The sequence below is a fragment of the Ooceraea biroi genome, chromosome 7 (assembly GCF_003672135.1).
Source record: "Ooceraea biroi isolate clonal line C1 chromosome 7, Obir_v5.4, whole genome shotgun sequence".
Classification (NCBI taxonomy): domain Eukaryota; kingdom Metazoa; phylum Arthropoda; class Insecta; order Hymenoptera; family Formicidae; genus Ooceraea; species Ooceraea biroi.
In genome coordinates, this window is record NC_039512.1 from 6,985,382 (window position 1) to 7,008,644 (window position 23,263).

Below are 23,263 nucleotides of genomic sequence, written 5' to 3' on the forward strand. Positions count from 1 at the left end.
TATATTTTATCTACAATAGTTATAGTTTTAGAGAATAAAAGCATAGTTTTTTGTATATTCTGTGACATAAGTAACATTTTTTTAAATGAAAAGATGTATAGCATCATATCTCGATACAAGTCACTTTCAATCATCCTTTTGCTCGCAGAACATTGACACGGTGTAGTACAACGGTAGAAGTAGTAAATTCTCATACATCGTTACACGAGTGTGCTAGGGGATTTATGCGCCTACATGAAGCACAAGATATATCGACTCCTCGAATGAGGAAAATACGTGAATGTTTTGGCACACTAGTTACGTTCCTGACCCTTTCTGGGTCTTGTCCTCCACCCACAACGAAGGACGGAGAACGGTATTGATTAAATTCACCGACGGCCATTTTGTCCCGGCGCCCTATTGGCTGCCGTCCATTTTGTCCTTTTCACCCCTTCCTCCGATGAAACCGTAATCATTTCTTCCTCTTTCAGCATCGCTATCCCTGTTTACCTACCTGTTCTTCGCTCTCGATCCACACCCTATCCACCGAAAGACGACGCAGGCGTCGCGACATTTTCCGCGGAAGAAATCGGACAATCAGTAATTAGATTCTTTTGTGGTCTCTCATTGCGCATCCTAATGAGCGTTTCGTTTTTGTTCTAAATGTATTTTGGCAGTATTAGTGGAAGGCAATTAATTTTAATAATGTTCTTCGATTTGTTATCATATCGTTTCCTAAAATTGGGTTTTTAATAAGAGCAATCAATTTATTCGTTGATCCTTTGAGATTGTTTGATGTTTCTTTGTTGCTTTGTGTAAAGAGAGAGAGTTAGGTAGGCAGAGAACTAGAACTAAAATACTGCAGGATTGATATCAAAAAAGTCAGTCATAAGTAATGTTTCTCATTTGCTTTTTAATATTTGATACCATATACAGGTTCGCCAAGTTTGATGTTTTAATAACAGTCTGCAGTTTTGATAACACTAGCATAGAAAAATAATGGCTAATATATCTGAGAAATAAAACATGCAAAATAAAAAAAAATATTGAGAGCACAATATAAGCTTAAACAGAATTAAATGGATGAAAGTGATATTGTAGCAAATTTGAAGAATTACTTCATTAATATTCAATGTTATATTACATTGTTACATTTTACAAATTATGATTTCTGTTCTACATAAAATTGAACTATAATATATATTCTGTACATACGGTAGTTTATCGAGTGTCTTCAAGCACAAAGCTATAAAGTATTTACATTACAGTCATATATCTTTTATAATGTATACGCTTTGAAATTTATAGTGACATTCTGTTCCTCAGAACTGTTCCGAACTTTGATCTTCTTCAATATTTCTGCGTGTCAATATCAAGAGTTCGAGATTCTCATTTTCCAACCGCCATCAGACTTTTCTCATCTCAGTAAGGCTTTCTCTAAGATAACGAATAGAATATACAAACATGTAAAAGTGTCTGTAGAGGTTCTGTCGCGGAAACCGCACGCGGCCAGGATAAACAAAAAGAAATCTGCAAGCAAAAAACAACCGGGAAGTGAGATTGGCATACTTGTTCTCTTCCACCTTCTTTTTTCCTCTGACGTCAAAACTGACATTCGCCCCAGGATTGGCGGCATGGCGACACGCCCTGCAATCCACCACCGTGTTTCACCCCTCGACTCCCACCAGTCGCGATCGGATACGGCCACGCCCACGCAAAAGCACCCCCAGTTAGGAAGGGTAGCTGCGTAGGTTGTGCGAAACGAAACTGGGTCAGGCAGACTCGAGGCAGGCCGAGTCAGGCCGAGGCTCGAGAGTCGTCCAGGCGTTTTCGGCACGAAGCAGTCCCTTCGAAACCACCCCGACGCCCGTCGTCGCTTCACCATTCCGTCGGCATTCCATTCTTAAAATTGACGTTCTTTTCAAAATAAATTCCAGCCCCGTTGGGACAAGTCGAGCCATCGTAAAGAAGATCTGACAAGAGGCAAGAGGGATTAGGTGAGTACGAAATGAAGAATATATTATTAATTAGATTACTTGTCCTTGATTCACGATTAAATTATGATGTAATGATGTATTATCATCGTATTTTATAAATTATCATGTAATGTGTAAATCATTGAGGAATGCTTCGAAACTTGACAATGTGTGATGTATGTTTTTTAATGAAAAATTATAATAAAGTGGATTGAAAAAAGATTAAACAGTATGTGTGTATAACAAAATTATTGGAGCCAAAATAAATTGATAAATTAATGGTAAAATATTAATTTTCATGATAATCGATCACATTTTACAGTGGTAAATTAAAAAAACAGCAAACAAAATAGAAATGGTAAGATTACTTTATAAAATTAATTTATAATATCCAGATATAAAGCTGAAAATTATTTTATGATATGAATCACATAAAAACAATGTGAGAGATGAAAGTAGCAACCCTCAATGTTTACAACCAGCTTTAGGATGTTTATTTTTTCTCGGCATGATAATTAGCCTCAAGATATTTTTACTAAATAGTTCACAGCTTTAGCTGTATGGTTCCATTTATTCTATTAATAACTCATATTATCGTATTTTATAATCTCTCTTCTTCTATTTCTCTTTACTAGTTTACTTATCTTTATATGTTTGCAAATCTACTTTTCTAAATTTAAAATTGATATATATTTGAACAAAAATTAATTAAACAATTATTGACATATTATAAAATTTTCTTCAAATCTCTAACAATAAAGAAATCATTTTCAGAAACTTTAAAAAGACAAGATCTCTGTTACATGAAAAATTAGATTAAAAATAATTTAATTTTATAAATTTCTTAGAATAAATACAAATGACAAATAGCATAACATAAAATATTATTGTTTAGAAACTTAATTTTTCAAGAATTATCACATTCAGATTCTGGCTGGCAGATACTAAAGAAATTCATTTGCCTCTATTCTTGAAACTTTTTTTGGAACTCAAAATAAGTTATACACATTAATTGTTCTATTTCAATATATAAAATTTTGACATTATCAATCAGTAAAAAGTAAATTACAGCGCATTTCATATTCGCGTAGCATACTCGTACTTCAAATACATTCATTAATCGTGCATGTATCATATATATCTTATATCTTATATCTTAATCTCTTGATATTTTCTTCTATTACACATCTTAATGCTTTATAGAGATGGACGTATTTCGGATTTTCTGTAACTTTCTTCTCATGTTCCCAGGAACGCTCCATTGGCTCAGAGAGCAAAGCAATCCAATTGCTTGTGAGAATTTTAGAAAAAAAATTATTTTTAAGTAAGCTTAGAACACAAAGTCTAAGTGTTAGAATAAAAAAGATGGTATTATAATCGATTCGTGCATCGAACTTGGAGATTGCGAGATATTCTTTGTGATCCTTCCAGTCCTGATAGGCTTTGAGTTCTAGAAATTAATAGAAAGAAAACCACAATGAACTGCTCTCTGTCCATGTTTCTTCGGTCGCTCGGCCTATTGTGTGCTGTCACAGCGATACACTTTCGCTTAACAATTTTGCAATCCCGCTGAAATTCGCCCAAGATTCGGCGCCGCAGTACGTCGTGACTGAAGCGGAACCTGTTATTGACTGTTGTAGGGACTGTTGAGGCGAGGGACACAAGCAGAGACATGGACAATGTGCAAATGATCAGCACTAAAATCACAGCGATCAAGGAATACTTATATGTAAGGCATCCGCATTGCACACCATTCATCGCCTCTATTCATTTAGTGATCCTTAGGCCGAGCGAAGTAGTTTCTTAAACCCCAACAAGCGGCAATCACATGATTAATGATATTACGACTAGCTTATGCGGGTGAATCGACTTTGTGTCGGCACGGTTGATGAATATTTTCTGGCGAAGATTACACACTTAACTTTTTTTTGCTATTACAAAAATGGAGTTTTAACTGACAAATGTCACATAAGAGTGCAGAGTGCAACTTAAAGAGGAAAGGTTCTCGTTACTTTGGATTTCAGAATTTCGCACGGACGCACTCACCGACCAGACTAATGAGTTCCGAAAATACCTACTCGCTCTCCAAGGAGCACTGCAACCTGAAGTATTCGGGTAAGTGATTGCTTCCTTAAATACTTGTATGTCAGAATCTTTATTTAATTGTCAGTAAAATACTGCATGAGGTTTATGTGGCGATAGCTATTTTAGGAACAATCTAATAACTGCGTTGCATGAAAATAGCTTTACTTATTCACCTAACGATATTCACCTAGCATTAAAAATTAATGCATAAAGGAAGAACAATAGAGGCACAAATTACATCATCGGCATATTTTACGTTACGCGAACATACTTGGCTTTTCGACAGGATCCAGGAGTCACAATATTGTTCTGATTTCGCGAGGCTTACGGATCGGAAGGGTGCATAATAATAGAGGATTTAGAATTATTCCAAAGAGGTTGCCGCGAATGGTTGAGGACAGATTACACACCACAGGGACGTGGAAGGGTTTGTCGTCTTCGTCGTTTGAGAAGTGTTAGCGGCCGATAACGACACGCGCGTGCCACTCGTAGAATCCTGGCTATTTTAATGTAATCTTGTCACGAGACTGCGGAGAAAGATTTGCGAAGTAACTCAAGGGCCAATTCAAATGTCATTTACGTGATTTCATGCTTAAATATTTAGAAAAATTTTAAAAATACGTATCGTATAATATGAAATCTATATCACTATAAATTAATGTCGTAATCCTGCTTATAAATCGGCGTAACTAATTACCACGTATAACAATCCCTAGAAAGCGCTTTGATTAAAGCTGAAACGCGAGGGCGAAGCACATCTGGTGCCAAATGACTATACACATTCTAAATGTACTGAGTTCATACACAAGAAAATCAGTGTTTTATAGCAAGTTTTATAAAAATTAAGATTTAGATATACTATGTATTAATATTATATGTCGCACGTTTAATTGGCTATACAAATAGAAATATTTATGCGGACTATGTTAGTTATGTATCATATTATTATTGAAAGGGACAATTAATAGAACGAAACTAACGGCAATTATACGATGTTTTAACGTAATAAAATCTTGAACGACAGCTTGAACTTGTTTGTATCTCGAAAAGTGCTATAAACCTCGAGAAAAAGGAGGAGGTCTTTGGACATTAGATTGATGGAGCTGGATTAGCTGGATCCGACCGCTGGAAGCTGGGGATTTCACTTGTCTAACCATAGGCTCAAGGCATTTCGCCATAAGTTCTCGTACGCCCTTTTATCTTTCGGCTTTTATTCAACACTCTTATGATTATTGAAGAAATGCTCTTATCGATTAAAGACAGGATTCTTTTGAGATCCGTGTTATCGATCAAAGTTACGCTATAAAATTTTTACCAATGTTTTCGCGCGCACATCGAGTATAAAGTTAATTTTTATTATTAAGGATTTAATAAACCTTTGAATTAAATTTATAATGGATACTTTGCTTAAAGCTAATAACTTACAATAGCAAAATAGTAACATTTGCAAACTTGTAAATCTTTCATTCGATATCATCATCTTAATTAAAAATAATAACAATTAATGTCTCTACATCTTAAAAAAAAACATAAGAATACAATTTTATACTTCCTCTGAAAAATCTCATTTTCAATCGTCTTAAAATGCTAAATAATAATTTGAAAGCGAAGTCTCATAGTCGCTCAGCTGTTTATCCATGGGATCACCTTAATGCAATGGGAAACGAGGGGGTAGTTTACTCCATGGGATACTTTATGGATACCCTACGATAGAAGGACAGTTCAATTTACCAAGGATTTACCATGAGCACATTGAAATGTTCCACTGCAACGACTTCGTTCTGTCTTCATTGCCTGCATGACTCAATAATCCAGCTAGCATATTATTAGGCGAAACTTAAATGTTTCCAGTGTAATTTGCATGCAGATGTACATATAAATGATTCTAATTTTTTAAGAAAATAGCATATGACATTTTATGTCAGGAAACCACACTAATATTTTAGTAAAAACATACTTTTGTATTACTCTTACAGATAAATTTTAAATGCAAAATTAATTATCAAATTTTATCACATTTCATTGTTGTAATATCTAAATATTAATTATATAAAATATATTCTATGTTGACATGAAATTATGTTTGTTAGTTATAGAATAGTGACATACTGCATGATTTTCATAATGTAATGTAATGAACAGTACACTATTATGTCATCGTCAGCCAACACAACGTCGCGATATCACGAAGGGCTCGCTATGAACAGAAGGAAGAGGAAGAACATGAATAAGATGGTGTCATCCCACCAAACAAGTGAGAGTGTGTCAATATGGGTCTATACTTTCAATTGTTTGATGAGGTGAAATCATTCTAGTCGTGCTACATCTCCAAGGATGACATCAGAATCATGATGGTATCAAGTAATGGAACGACAACCGAAAGGAATCTTTTTGAAAGGAATCTTTTGTATTAATGTGTTAATTATTCAATTGATATTACGACAGAAGAAATTACATTTGATTCTAACAATCAGAGACACCACTGCGTGACACCATAGCGTGTGTGAATTATATTACTTATATTTGTATGAATCATAAAAGAACATATAATAAAAGCTCTATTATTTAAATATTGCTTAATTGAACTGCTTAACTGTTTAATATTTAGTTAACTTATTATATAATCAACTATTATAATTAAAATATATTTGGTTTAAATATTTAAATGATAAATACATTACATTAAACGATTACAAACATAATAAAAATGAATATTTTATTGCAGGCCAACAAGTTAAAATATAAAGTTAAAAAAGGCTAGTAATTACCAAATTATAGATAAACAGACCAATATAATTAAAAATTAAAACTATTAAGATAACTAGAATTATTAAATAACTATTAAAGTGAACAAACATTAAATCAATCAAATTGAATAAATGGGACCTTAAACTTAATTGAAGAAGACTATTTTCAACAAATGGAAAAATCATTAATATCATTATTTAATTCAAATTTAAGGATAATTATATGAATCTGAATGTTCTTATATATATATGCAAGGTGAGGCACCTAAAACAGGCCACCTGAATATCTCGGCTGTTATTGGTGATAGAAAAAAATGTGTCAGACCAAACTTGCATGGTTTCGAGGGACACATAATTTGTTCTAAATAATTTTTTATTAGGTGGACACGTAGAGGTCATATGAAGGTCAACTTCGTTTTTTTTAAATGGTATATGATATGTTTTTTTACGTACCATCTAGTAGAGCGTTTGAAGATGCGCACATTGATCTACGGGTCAAAATCATTCAAGGTCACTGAAGGCTAAAATTTCTAAGTGCTAGAACTTTTTCATTTCTGAGTTTACGGTATTTTCAATAGCAGAGAACTCTAGGCAATATAAAAAATAATGATATCATCAACTCAGAACTGCTCGGAAAAGAAAAAATTTCTAAGGGCTAGAACTTTTTCATTTCTGAGTTTATGGTATTTTCAATAGCAGGGAACTCTAGGCAATATAAAGTAAATTATTTTCCCTTGCAGTTGGCCTTTAGTGACCTTGAATGATTTTGACCCGTAGATCAATGTGCGCATCTTCAAACGCTCTACTAGATGGTACGTAAAAAAACATATCATACCATTTAAAAAAACGAAGTTGACCTTCATATGACCTCTACGCGTCCACCTAATAAAAAACTAGTTAGAACAAATTATGTGTCCCTCGAAACCATGCAAGTTTGGTCTGACACATGTTTTTCTATCACCAATAACAGCCGAGATATTCAGGTGGCCTGTTTTAGGTGCCTCACCCTGTATATATTTATTTATTTATTTATGCTTGTTGGTATTGAGCATGTTAATAAGCGAATAGACGAAAATAGAATGCTTGTAATTTTATATTTTGTTCACAGACATCTTACCACACAATGTAGAAGGCTACCCAGCAACTAGAGAGTTCTTGATGAAAGTGATTGATATCTTGCTGGATTTCGTCAAATCAACCAATGATAGAAATGCGAAGGTTCTCGAGTTCCATCATCCTGCTGATATGATGCGTATACTTGATCTGGAAATTCCTGACACTGGATTAACTCTTCAACAACTTCTACTAGATTGTTCGATGACTTTGAAGTATCAAGTAAAAACTGGTAAGAACAAAACAAATGAACCAATTAAAATTTGTTTTCATAAAATAGAATAAAAAATGTAATCTTAATATCTTTAATGCACGTAATAGTCACCTGCTGATATATCTTACAAAAATTAATCAAAACGTAAACGCGCGTAAATATTATAACAAATAATGATATCGCCAACACAATAATAAGAAATAAAATATTTAAACGGAAAGTTCATGCGGATTTTTTTACAAAATTCAAACGCAAAGTTTTGTATTAATTTTTAATGTACTATCAGGATTTTATATTAAAATAATGTTCTATTTTCTCTTCATGTCATGATTCTTTAAACAATCTTATATTTCGAGAAAGTGTGTTGACAAATATTGATTATATTTTTATTAATTTTAAAAATTTATAAACTATAGATAAGTTTATATTTTTTTGAAATAACGCAAGAAGATTTCATCTATTCTTCATAAATAGTTGCAAGTTTTTAAGATTTACATTTCCGTTTAAACATTTAAACATTAAAATTATTCTGAAGCTTGTTAACCTCAAATGCGCAAGATGCACAAATCCAAGGAAAACCAAAAATAGATAAAAATACTATAGGATTACAGGTACCCCCATCAATAAGAATCTTTTTTACGCCGCGCTATCGGGCGTTCCTATCCCCGAGGGCGATAAGCCACATAATTTCATATTCAATTTAGCATACGCGCTCGCAGGGGCAAAGATAAGGTGGCAACAGGCATCGGCAATGAAGCCCGACGGCCGACGGCCAACCCTCGCAATAAATACACTAACGTTGTGTCTGTAATAAACAAACGAAAGTATACCCGCGATATTAAAAAAAGCTGAAAGATAGATATTTCTTGCATTTATGTCCTGGTTTTGTGTCACGTGTTCCAGATATGATAGAATATCTCTGACTTTAGATAGAATGATGTTATTCATTTTATATATGCACAGTTTGTTGTGAAAAAATTTTAAATATTTTAAAAGAGATTTTAAATAATGTTTAATTATCAATAACTGTCATAATATTATTAAAAGTCTTAATAACATTTCGATAAATTTCTACAAAACAGTATACCTATACATAAGTTTAATAAAATATTACTAGTTATTATATATTCGTGCACAATTAAATTCTCTACTTATTTTGATCCTAATTTTTTACTTACTTTCATAAATCTGGTATTGTAAATCGTAGATCATGATGTATAGGATTTGATAAATCCTTCAGGTCCTTTTGGTAAATTTTATCCCATGAAAGTATAAGATAAACGAGATAAATGGGTCCAGTAATTCGAGATGAATTTCGATGCACAGAAATATTGTAGCAATAACATCGATCTGTCGAAGAGCGGCCGGTTATGATATAGACTTCGCGAAATACCAAAGTCAACCGCAAATCTCCCTCGGCGTGCGAAAGTTTGCTATCTCGGTAGGATTCGATTACCAACTTGAATAGATGGTAATGCACAATAGAGGAGACCTAACCAAACTTAGGCCAGGAATCCGGTCTGTCTGCAGTCCGTGTAAAAGGAAGCGAGGGCAGCGCGATCATCCCCCCGGTATCGAAGGGCGCGTGCACGATACGTGCCGACAAAAACTCGTTATTAGATTATATGCCGCAAGATTCAAGAACCCTTCGCATATCAGTTTTTGGGGGTGAGAAGGGGGTGATCTACCCTTGGCTGCAGAAAACTGTCCTGTCCCTGAAGGATATATCAGTTGATGCGTATAGATATGGAAGTCACCCTTGGAAAGACGGACGTATGTTGAAAGATATCGATAACGGTAGCGAGAACCGGAATCAGAGGAAAGTTCGTTGAGGTATTGACAATGGAGGTACGACTGAGGAAATCCAATGCACATTATAGATATATATATATTCTAATCAATATATTCTAATAATTATACAGTATAAAAATAAAACTGTCTTTGATATGACAATAATGGATTCTGGAAATATTCTACAATATAAAGCGATAGGTTTTAAAACGTAAAACGTAAATCAAGTTTGAAATATCGCAAATATCGTATATTTAATAAGGAAATTCTATATTAATCATACACAATTACTATAAATATAAATATGAATATAAAAAGAAAGAATCAATATTGATCATAGTATTTGTGTGAAAATAGAAAATAGAAATTAAATAATAAAATTTCTCTAATAATCACATCAGCATAAATATATTCACATGTATGATGATGTTAAGCAATATAACACTGAAATTCTGTAATATAAAATAGAAAATATAATAGAAAATGAAATTCATTGTAATCTAGAAAGCTGGAACAAAAAACTTGCAATATATTGCAAGTCTATACAGCATTAAATCAAGCAATCCTTTTTGGAATGCTTGATTTAATATAGTATCCGTGATAAAAAAAACTACGACGTTAGTGCACGTGACGTCACATACGGGGTGGCAAATTCAATAGGATTGGTGTAATTAAGAGGCATTTCTACACGATTTTTCTTCTGTAGGGTCGCAGGGAAACAGTAAATAGGGAGCGAAACCCGGCTGCAGAGGGTGGTACGTTGCGCGGTATACGAGGGTAATGGTATTTCGCGGAGTTCTGGCGTGGCGGCATTGGGGTGCAGGAGATCGGAGGAATTTAAATTGATATCGATAGTTCGTCGTGGAATGCGTAAATCGGTTCGTCATGGAATGCGAAAAACGCAGTACCATATTCGCGCGGCGATAGTTTCCGTTGAGAAAAGTCGGAGTCTCATAACATCAAGCGTCTAAAACACGTAACGCATTTGTTCACTTGAAAAGAAATGCATTGCATTCAGTTCTGGCATGCATATCCGAATGGAAAAAGATAATTTTATAATGTTATGTAGAAACATTTCTAATATAAAGTTCCAAAAAATACGAATAAATTACAGTATGTCTGAAGTTTTATAAACAATATTTTAAATATGATATTTTCGCGAAAGTAACAAAATATTATATTTCAGAGAGGAGAAATAAAGTTGTAATAGAAAAATTAAAGAACAATTATTATTAGTACATAAACATAATTATTCCGTGTGAACAAAGCTATGTAAAAAAGCATCACGACATAACAGTTTGCAAGATTCCTTATAAGGGCAATGTAACAGCAATGCCAGGCACAATGTTTCCTTTCTTATGAGCGGTATGATTGATCGCGCGGCATTAATGTTAAGCCCGAGTTACACACTTCGTTCTATACAAATCCCGAACCCTATAATATATCACCACAGCCTGTTCAGAGCAGGTTCTCTCCTTGCGTTCTCTCTTTCTCCCGACTATGCGAGGGCAGGAGCAAATTAGTCGGAAAATGATTCCCTGGATAGCGTAATCGTTACGACGTCTGGCGGTTAAGACAAATCATTTATTGTATTGCAGTTGAAAACTTTGCTTAAATAGAGCTGATTGCGTAGATGCAATTACGTAGATTGCAAGAAACAAACCAAACGTTAAACTATATGTGAACACAAACTATAAAAATTACAAAAATTAATATAATTTAGCTTATATTCTAATAAAATTAATACACTTTAACAGTAAGCTGTAACATTTTACTGACTGAAACGTTATCACAAAGAGACTTAAGTTCTTGTTAAATCTTTAATATTGATTATTTACAGTTGCATTTAGTTTTTTCATCATTCGTTGGAACTTATAAATATTTACAAATTATGCATAACATGAAAATTAGGAAGGAAAGAAATATCAGCTAATAGCATGAATCCAATGCAATTTCCGCAAAAGAATGTCAAGAATGCAATTTTAATTCGCAACAAATTTGCATAATGCAAAGCAGCTTATCGTGCACCAGTTGGTCGCACGTGTTTGTTTTTCTGTACGGTGCGTGCTGCGTTTGAGAGCCTCTGCAAACAATCTAGTCGAGCAGCGACGCGTGTGACGTGCAAAATGCGGGCGCTTCGGACCATCGAACCCTGTTCCACCCTCGTCGTAGCGCGATTCTATCACTCCTGCCAGTCTGGAAGAAGAGAGAAAATCGTCTTCTCGCACACCCCTCGACCGGACGCGTGCCACGATTCACGGACCGAGATAATTGCGAATAACAGTACGACAAACGGCTCAAGTATCACCATCTGATATCGCGTCTGAGATGAATTTTACGTCAGACTATTGATACCTGCGTTGACTGGTGGCTTGTGTAACTATTTTCATAAAAAAAGCAATTGAAACTTTTTTTAAAAGATAGACGAAAGTAGAAATATGCAATGCGTTTATCGTCAAGACGAATTTTCAAAGTAAAAAGGATATTGCATAAAATTGTTTATAAAATATGGAGAGTATTGATTACAGATAAATGATATAATGACGACTTAATGATATCGATGTATAATACTTAGCAGTAGTGCGATAAAGATTCTGTTAAAAACGATTGTTGTTACTAGTTAATAAAAGTATTATTGTTTTCCATTAAATGTTTCCATTAAAGGAATCCTTTAATGGAAACACGTGGTACATGTTTATAAGTTCTTCAACAAGAATCGGAGATTATCCTTCTAGACCTTTAACGTCAGTTCGACTTTGCCACGCGGCAAATCCCAGGCTGAGGGCAGTCGACAGTAAAGGGGGATGTCTATACCTCGCGGATATAGACGCCATGTGTCAATCATTACGTAAAATTAGAAGATTAAAACGCACCCACTATAAAATAGATATGCAGCGTGTTCTAAATTTAGCTTTGTCATAATAATGTAAAAGATTTTTGCTTATTCTTTAAAAATGTAGAGTTTACAAACGTATATAAACAATATATAAAATAATTTTATTTGATCTTTTATAACTTGAATATAACTTGAAACCTTCAAATTTTGGTTTATTCCTATATCTTTGATATATCAGCCTGCGTGCATTGTGCAGAAAAGCGTAAGATTATCAAACACAGGAGGGTCAAAGTCTTCTCGATACCGGATATTCAATGAAGTGAATCCATCATGTTTCAAGGATCGAGGGATTTACGTTATCCAAGAAGGTGATAGAGTACTCGTAGGGTTTTTCGATATGCCATCTGTTTCATGGATTATTTCTAGACATAACATTGGAAGAAATGTGGAAAGATATTTTTGCTGTATATCGATTGTCATCTTTTTTCTTTACATTTTATAGCGCAGCTTTATACTTCCTTCATGAACGTGTATGGGTTTAAATGAATTGTGTTTAATGCGCAACGTAAATAGCGGATTAGAAGACTGACATATCTATGCATTTACGTGAGAAGGAAAGAAAGAAAAAGCACTCGCACTCCCCTAGTTGCATCAGAAGGCTGGGCTCCCATCAAACAGAGGCATTAGGCCTGATCCTCGCGCGATGTTCAGCCGAGCGGATGACAACGTACTCGGGAAGAGCTTAAAGCTCTCTTGCTGCCTTTTCTCTAGAGTGCCTTTAACGCACCTACACGTCAGACAAGGCTGTGCAGAGAGTAATACCCGGTCACGTGCCATGTCAGCGTTATTAATTACTTTGCTATTAAGAGTCACTTGTCAGCAATCACTGCAGCCGGCAGAATAATTTATCAGCGATGAAATAATTAATTTTTCACCAAGCAATTGCAATTGTTCGTGTCATTCTTGGCGAGACAATTTTTGCGAAATCGTCGCCAAATAGACGATGATTAATAATCGTCGAAATCACGTAAAAACCAAATTCATTTCTTCAAGAGATTTTTTCAAGAGATCATCTTTTCTTGTTTTTAGGGCATCCACATTTTTTCAACCAATTGTCATGTGGCCTTGATTTAATATCCATGGCTGGAGAGTGGTTAACTGCGACAGCGAATACGAATATGTTCACCTACGAGATCGCTCCTGTGTTCATTCTGATGGAAAATGTTGTGCTGCAAAAGATGCGCGAGCTTATAGGCTGGAACACGGGCGATTCCATCCTCGCTCCAGGAGGATCTATCAGCAACCTTTACGCTTTTCTTGCGGCTAGGCACAAGATGTTCCCGTTATACAAAGAAAGAGGACTTGCTGCCATTGGAGGACAGCTGGTTATGTTCACGTCCGATCAGGTATGTTGAAATTTTGCACGTATATTCAATAATCTTAAAATAAAATTTAACAAAATTTTCATTAAAAGCCATTTCTTAGTTCTTCAGTTTTGAAAAAACTTTAAAACATTTTTTTAAATTAATGCATTTATAAATCTTTTAATCAGTAGTAAGTGAATCTCTATTAAATATAAGTTTACGGGTTTTATTAAATGCGTTTTCATAAGAAATAGAGAAAACTGATAGAATTGTTTACGATTAGTGTGGGTTGTTAATGTCCACAGTGTCATTATTCTGTGAAATCATGCGCTTCCGTTTGCGGCCTCGGAACGGATAACTGTGTGATGGTGCCTAGCGATGAGCGTGGTCGTATCATTCCGTCGAAGCTGGAGGAACTGATCTTAGAGCGCAAAGCCAGAGGTCATATACCGTTTTTCGTGAATGCCACTGCAGGAACAACAGTTATTGGCGCATTCGACTCGATCCAGGAACTTGCAGATATCTGTCAAAAGTACAAGCTATGGCTACATGTGGACGTGAGTAATGTATTTTGACAAGTTTTATATGTCTCTCTGTATTTATTTTTATTCAAACAAATAGCACAAATAATGAATTATTTTATATAATATTGCTTATATAATAATTAGTTTAAAAATGTTAATATTTAATATAATAATAAATAATATTAATATTATACGTAGTATTACATAACATTTTTTCCAAATTAAAATAATATTTGGTAACTATAACAAGATATTGCATTATTAATTGTATATTGTTAATCGCATAAGAAATTCAATTAATAATTACAAAATCCAAAAATAAAATAAGTAATAAAAAGTAAATATACTGATTTTAATCGAATATAGCTTTATGAGATACTTACTTAAGTAGTTAAAGCCGTTCCAAGCCAGATACGCTTATACAATCAAATACAATTTAAGCTGTAAATGCCAAACGCGTAAGAGCCTTACCGTAAATAATAAATGCGGGAAACGGCAGAGGTTGCGCTAATACTGACACTCGCAGGCGAACTACGGGGAAATTCGAGAAAATACCAGATCTATAAGTCAGAGATTAAGAAGCGCTTAACCCGAAATCCCGCATTTTGCTCATTCATATATTCCTCAAGTCAAAATCTCACATTGTATCATCGAGCGTTATTTTATGTTGCAGGCGGCTTGGGGTGGTGGACTGCTTCTGTCGAGAAAGCATAGACATCCGAAATTGACTGGCATCGAACGGTGAGTACTATTTTACAAATATTGAAATTTCTCAGCTGAATAGAAATAATAAATTTCATTATCAATTTTTTTATCTATTGTGTAATTCCTTATCGTTATAAATTAAATATTACTGTTCTACGTTTTTATTTTTATTTCTTACATCTTTATATGTTATTGAATTGCGTGTATGCATAATCTTAGCATTTAATTTGAATAGCACGCTATATATACAATATAGAAGACTGAACCCATGTGTATTTTATAGTTTATTGAGGCTTAGTTGAGATTAGTTATGATGGACTTCTCTCAGAAAAATATCTCTAACCCAATATACCTTGCATATACGGGATAAAATCGATACGACCCTTTTGAGAGGACTGCAATTCGAATGCTGAGCGCTGAAAATGATTTTGCATAAGAATGGTCGAAGATAGTCAGCCTATAATGTATTGCTCGTATAAACCGCGATTAGGATGCTACGAGGGGCTGGCCAGATTGCCTCAAACTGATTTCTTGCATTAGCAATCTTGTTGATGTAGAAAATTTCAATAATCCTTGAAAAAGCGAACTCTCTGTTACTTTACATAAATAAAAATATTTGTAATGGATATTTAAAACTTATAATGTTGTAATGCTAAAAATTGTGAAAAAAAGTAATATTTGATTAACTTTTATAGAATTTTTAAGAGATAATGTTTTGTTAAAAAATCCGTGTTTGCGAGAAAGTGCACAACTTTCGATTCGCTTTGTGTATCTGTGGGTCCGAACTCGTCAAAACCCTTCAGGCTGTGATAGGGGTCAGGGATACGGGCGAAGCACGTATGGGGTTGGCGAGATTAATCCACGATTTGCATCCAGGCGCATCTGCTCCCTCTATTCGACAACAGACAATCCCTGACCTGAAAATCGGTACGAGAAGTCTCTCGGGAATGATTTATGTACAAAAAAGGATAGCAATGCGTCTATCAAATGCCACAGTACTCCAAGAATATTGATAAGAGATGCATTTTACCAGTTTAGGTAGAATATAGTTTACAAACAATACTTATAATAAGTCAAATGTATAATATTTCCTAAATGATAAGGAAATTTTATCTTATATATAAACGGCTTATATATTTTATATTTATTTTCATAAATATTACTCCATGTTTAACTTACAATTTGTTGCAAGTACTATTTACCGTTACTTTTATTTATTGATTAAATATTTACTCTTGAAGACTATTACAATTACGAGTTATCTCTTGTTAATATTTCTCATATTATCTTCCATGTAAAGCCGATTGCGGACAATACGCGTTCGCGATTTTTTTATATGGACTGTACTACGACGGGAACTTCCTTCCTGGAAGTCTTGATTAAAATGGCAAACGAACGACGCGCGGAGAAAGATCCGATGCACGAGCAACAGCTGGATCAGTTCCCTGGAGCACATTTACAGAACAGAACTCTCCTCTTATATCGACGCGCCGTGGTACCGTGCCACTATGCCTTCCTTCGCGAAGCTGAAATAAAAGCCGGTGCCTTGACGATGCTGGATTAAACTCGTACAAAGGGAAGCCTTCCCCATTCACCGGTCGGTCCTCTTTCCTCCCTGACCCCCTTGCAATCGTGTTCCGGATTGCGTAGACTCGAGAAAGAACGTCCGTGATTTCACCTTTTCGGAAAAATCGAAGAATTGTGCTCGAAAAATCAAGCCGAGAAAAATTTTGGAGCTTTCCTAAGTCATAATGTACATAACTTGTATAAGCTGTAATGTATATCTTAGTTTGTGCAGAATAGAAACAGATCTAGCTACTCAAGTTTTCTTCAAGTCCTTAATTACAAGTTTTCAGTTTGTTCTTAATATTTTGGATTTATTCTATACTTTAAAGAGAACCTTCAAGTTTTATTTTTAGGAAACTGTTCTTTACTTCTAGAATACATTAAAAAGATACTGTGTCAATGATAATTAATTTTATCAATATCTATCAACATTATTTTCTGATTGCCACTGAATCAGAAGTGTAAAGTTTGCAAACATAGAACTTTCGTACATAGTCTACGTACTCTATGCGCATCAAGTTTAAGGGTGCGGGTAATTAACATCCCCTGTAATATATATCGCGCGGCTTTTGGGGTTGGCACCTCGAACGAATTTAAAAGCAAATGGGAGGGTGCTGTGCGTGCCTGCTCCAGCTGCAAATCACATTAATCATTCGCGCGCGAGCTTTATACATGCTTTTCAAGTACTTTCTATGCCTTCTTATACGAAAAATTTATTGCAATTTGTGAATATGTAAGAAATTCTAGTGTAATGTGTCTATATTATAAACGACATTGCTTAATATATTACATAATCTACTTTTTAAATTATTCTGTTAGTCCCAACTTAAAAAACTTTAAAATTCGATGTTTGTTCAAATTCAGAATAAAGAATGTCCTCTAACATTTGTGGTTTGCTTATACATGTATTTCTATATCGCAAAAGATATCGATGATCATAAATTTGTGTATATATGATATAGACACGGTCTCTTATAACGAAGAATAAAATAAAATTAATTAAAGGCTAAGATTAATGTAAATTTAGAAAAAGAAGAAATCTTATGTGAGATTAAAATAAAGGACAAATAGAGGTATGTCAATCTGCAACATGGAGGAAGATGCACCAAAGTGAATAATGGAGCGTCTGTTAACGACACGAATCGTGCTTTGAGGGTACTTCAAGAGTACCCTCGTATCATCCACAGGCCTCTCAACCGACACGCCGAACCCGTGTCGTGATAAACATGTCACTTGCCAAATATGAAACATCTATCTCGCAGCATTAAACATGTATCAAAAAGTTAAATCTTACATATAATTTGAAAAACATATATATATGTGTATACTATGTTTCTTCCTAATTCTTTATAAATTCCGTAATTTTATTCATATTTTTTATCTCACATATATTTGCATATCCTGCGATTCTCTTATTTTTTCGCTTGACCTGTTATCATAATTTTCACAAACGTTTTGTTTGCTTCGTCTTATTTTATCGTTCATGATTTATCGAATTTGTTTTTTGCCGTGATTTTCTATATTACTCTCAACCATAAAAATACTCAAATGCCACCACAAATTTGTGTCGAGGAGTGTGAACGAGAATTTTCAGTGCTTCTTCAAAGATTAAAAAGGGTTAGAGGTTTTTACCACCGGAGTAGGTCCCAAAGGACCAAGGGTTAAATCCAGTCCCACAGCTATATTAATAGCTCTTCTCTCGAATTGATAGACCCCCTTCCGTGGCATGGTAGGAAGATAACTCATATTTTATCCCCTATTGGTTCCCGTGGGAGTGGATAAGAGTTTGACGACCAGCTGAGGTCGGCTGGCTTTTTCAGCCAACTCGGTGCTTCGACAGGTTGCTGATAAGGCGCGAGCAAGAGTGATTTTCTCGTATCTACTTTCAAAATGTGCGGTCGTTTGATATGCCACGTTATAGAAGCATTTTTAACTTGCGCAAAAAACTTAAACTGAAATTTTCCTAGCATAGAATTAACTTTGTTAAATACATCAAGAAATATCTTATAATACAGAGAGAATAGTAATTTAAAAAAAGCAAGTAAAATGCTTTAGGTTTTTTATAATCTTTATTACTTACTAAATATATCAAAGATAGTATATTTAAAGAAAATAATTGTATTTATTTAAATTGTAATTGCAACGACGCGTTGGTTTTTTTAGGGCTGACTCGGTGACATGGAATCCTCATAAACTTATGGGAGCCATATTTCAATGTTCTTCCATTCACTTTAAGGAGGATGTAAGTTATATTTTCTATGTGCACGTTTACGATATTGGATGTAGCCAATTACATAGATTATATTTCTTTTCTTCTTTCTTTACTAGAGAATAGAAGCTTATGAATTATAAAAATAATATAATAATTACTATATCTACAATATAAGTGAACGTATTTTTTTACAACATTGGACAGGATGTTTTCGTATAGAATTTTTATATTTTGCATTTCATGTCAAAGTTTTAAATTTTTTATTTGTGCGTTTTAGTTTGTAGTATGCTAAAAAATATACCCTCGACTAAAAAGTATTCGTGAATAAATGTCAACGTTGCATCGCGATATCTCCAAGACGTTGCACTTCTGAGAATCCTGCTGTCTGTCCATGTCGGAATTCTTGCATAGTGCAAGGGCAACGACATAACACTAGCCGCATTCCGAGGGGTAGTCCTACGTGCCAGGGCGCGGTACTACAGGAATTTAATTAAACTAAGAGATAACATATGTTGCCGTCCGCCTATAGCACGCTGCCGGGGAGGGTCCATCTCCCCACGCGACTCAGTTATTACTAACTCTGAACTTCCCCTTCGGATATTAAAATTCCGTGCACCGGCTGCTGCGAGATATCCAGGGGAAACGCGCCGTGCTTTTGTCGGGCCACGGTGCTGTTGACATTGAAACGCGGCCAGGAAACGCTTCGTTAGCATTGATAATCAGATTGTTTTATCTATAATACTGATACTGTAAAAACTTAGAAATGTAAAAACAGTAGCTTACTTTTAACGAGTAGATATAATGTGCACTTAAATGTCCACTTTTTACAATTTCAAACAGAAAATTTACAATTTTAGCAGTTTTAATTTACAATTAAAAGATGGTGGTAATCACGGAAAGATATACATATAATTAAATCGGTAAAGACCTTTCTTTCTTCGAATAAAATATTCATTAATTGAATATAGTTTAATTCTCGCATTATAGAAATTCATAAATGTTGTAGGAACTATTATTTTAACTTAAAAATGTGATTTGAGACAATGGTAGGCAACGATGGAGTGCAATATTGGTGTGGCGTATGTCCGCCATTTTGTAAATTCAATATCCTGAGATTTCCTCCTCACGCGCATGTGTTGAAGCGTCGTATCGATCTGCATGGACTCGCCCTTTTCCTCCTCCACCTGTCTGTCAATCGAAAGTTACGTGAAACAATTCTGGAAACGCTCCATTATCGGAAAAATATTGTAAGCGTCTATCCCTCGTCAGTTTTGAAAGCGAGAGCTGTTTCCATTTTGCAGGGGCTACTAATCAGCTGCAACCAAATGTCCGCGGAATACCTGTTTATGACAGACAAGCTGTATGACGTGAGGTATGACACTGGTGATAAGGTCATTCAATGCGGACGTCACAATGACATTTTCAAGCTTTGGTTGCAATGGCGTGCCAAGGTAGAAAACCTATTATATTGTTATACTGACAGCGGCTTTTACACTTTCGCGTTACGTCGGCTCTGCGTTTGCCTCGAGTGACATATATGTTAAGCTTTTATACAATAGTTCAAATCTTTATTCGGATGATTTTATCTTTCCACTAGGGTACGGAGGGTTTCGAAAAGCACATGGATCGGCTGATGGAGTTGACGGAGTACATGGTTAGGAGGATCAAGCAAATGCCTGACAAGTATTATTTAATTCTCGAGCCTGAGTTGGTGAACGTCTGCTTCTGGTATCTACCGACGCGCGTACGAAATATGCCACATACCGCGGAGAGGATAAAAATTTTGGGAGATGTACGTTTGATTAATTATTCTACACATATATAAGCAAGAATTTAATAAAAATCTCTAAATTTAATGACAATAAAGCTCTAGAAATAATATTTTTTGCAACACTCAGAAGAAAATTGTATATATGCTTCCAGATTTGTCCAATTTTGAAAGGTCGCATGATGCAATCTGGTACACTGATGGTTGGTTATCAGCCGGACGATCGGCGACCCAACTTCTTCAGAAATATCATCTCCAGTGCCGCGGTGACGGAGGCCGACGTCGATTTCCTCTTGGCTGAGATGGACCGACTGGGTCATGATTTGTAAGAAATCTGTCCATATATAGTCTTTAATCGTACAACATGTACAGCGATTAGATGATTGACATGCATCGTTGGCAAAATCGCATCCGCTGATTCACCTAAGACAAAGGTTCCGAGATATGTTCTAAATAAAAAATGTGTGTAATTCGGAGTTAAAATCAAAATTCAGAACTACTGTTATGGATACACAAAACATATAAAGATATGTGTTTCAATGTTACACTAGACAAAAGCACAGACATTGAACATATATTCAGTTTTATTGTTCCTATTTTACGGAAGAAATGAACTTTTAGCAACATGAGTTATTTATCTCGCTGATTGGCAGAAGAATATTATCTTGTAAAACAATATAATGTGACATACATTAGTCAGTTATTAAAAACCTCTATTATCCGATTACTCGAAAGACAAAATATTCAGATAATTAATCTTTCTGAATAATTCAATAACTACGCATTGTAAAGTAAAGAAAATATTATATAATATATTATATAGTATTCTCTATATAAATATAAAAAAACAAATAAATAATAAAGTATCTTTTATTCTTCATTACGCATTTTTGCTAAACTGCTAATTTACAGATTGTTGATAAAATAACTTCAAACTTTCTTCCTGTGCTTTATATTACCTAAAGCCTTCTTTAAAACAATGGTTTAGAATATTTTATAATTTAAAATGTACTTGAATATTTGGAGATGTCATTTTTTGAAATATAAAATCATTTTTATAGAAAAATTCTAAAATATAGATTTATAGATTCGTTATTTCTAATCAAACTTTCCGTAATTTTTCTGATAATTTTATTATTATATGTTTTGTCATTTATAGCTCCTTTACAATATAGCTCATTTACAAGTCCTTTCTCCTTGCACATATGTTTGAACGTACTCGTATAAACTTATATATATATGTGTGTGTGTGTGTGATATGTTTATTTTCGTTTCTTAGATCCTACTATCTGTATGATTGACGTTCAGTTAGACGGTATTCGGATAACAGAGGTTCTAGATTTGATTTCATGTCTAAATTTTACTCCAATTGAACAACGAAATAATTTCTCTTTAGCGCTCTTTAAATTGTATTTGCGCAAGTATCTATTCATAAAGAGAATTCTTTCTTTGGATAAAAATATAATTCATAAAAATTTAGATGAATTAAGATGTTACAGCTGTTGATTAGGAAATAGAGATATAATTTAATTTTGCATAAATCTCTCATCGTATATATGGACGGAAAAAACGATGATTTTAGCGAAGGATCGATGCATGTATAATTAAGTGCTTCTTTATCTTGCACGGTCAGTTTGCAGTAGCGATCTGAACGCCGAAAGGTATTCGTAGTACATAAGTTTTCTAGATTTAAAAAAATCGCGGCATATCCAAGAAACGAAGATACAAAGTTACAGAGTTAAAGATGCTTCCGGCCGTAAAATATATTATTTTTCGCTGCTCGATGCTTGATAGTATACGCACGAGTGATACAATTATCAGCCTCTCGTAAATCGAAGCAATAATAGTATACACCCGCTTTCCAAGTGAAACATTTGAATAAAATCATTTGAATAAAATCTTTTATCTTAAAACGAGAAAGGCAAAAGGTAACATTCTTTAAAATTTACAATTAATGAATTGTTCTTAATAAGTCCTATTTTCAATTATATATTCAATTGGTTTTGAAAGATCTATAAGTATCAACTTACAAATAACTTTTTACATTTATGAATATTTTAATATTTTAAAACTGAATTTTTTTATTATATAGTTTTTTATTACAGTTATATAGTTTTAATTACAAAGTTATACATGTCCAAAATTGTTGTATAAATCTGTTTAAAATACTGCAGGAATTATTCATTATTTTAAATATTATAGAAATTGAAACATTAACAATATATTAAAGATTGATGAGAATATATATAACTTATTAACATCACGAAACAAACAAAGCAATGTCGTTCTCGGATGGTATAGAAATGATTTAGAACATGTTTATATTATAGAGCTATGGCTAATTAAATAGCGACGGAATAGAAAATTTCTATCGTCGTGGCGT

The 23,263-nt window shown here is 34.1% G+C and overlaps 1 protein-coding gene across 2 annotated transcripts; it reads left to right on the plus strand.

Moving 5' to 3' along the window:
• The first annotated feature begins 1,745 nt into the window (after positions 1-1,745).
• On the plus strand, positions 1,746-22,249 carry LOC105282104 (glutamate decarboxylase). Of its 2 annotated transcripts, XM_011343827.3 has the most exons (11): positions 1,746-1,976; positions 3,596-3,684; positions 3,980-4,070; positions 7,896-8,132; positions 13,831-14,147; positions 14,411-14,662; positions 15,303-15,370; positions 19,064-19,142; positions 20,414-20,563; positions 20,710-20,904; positions 21,036-22,249. In XM_011343827.3, the coding sequence occupies exons 2-11, from the start codon at positions 3,628-3,630 to the stop codon at positions 21,207-21,209; spliced, it is 1,620 nt and encodes a 539-aa protein (XP_011342129.1). In that variant the 5' UTR covers positions 1,746-1,976; positions 3,596-3,627; the 3' UTR covers positions 21,210-22,249. The 2 variants fall into 2 exon arrangements, with proteins under 2 accessions (XP_011342129.1, XP_011342130.1); XM_011343828.3 differs by lacking the exon at positions 3,596-3,684.
• Positions 22,250-23,263: the final 1,014 nt, after the last annotated feature.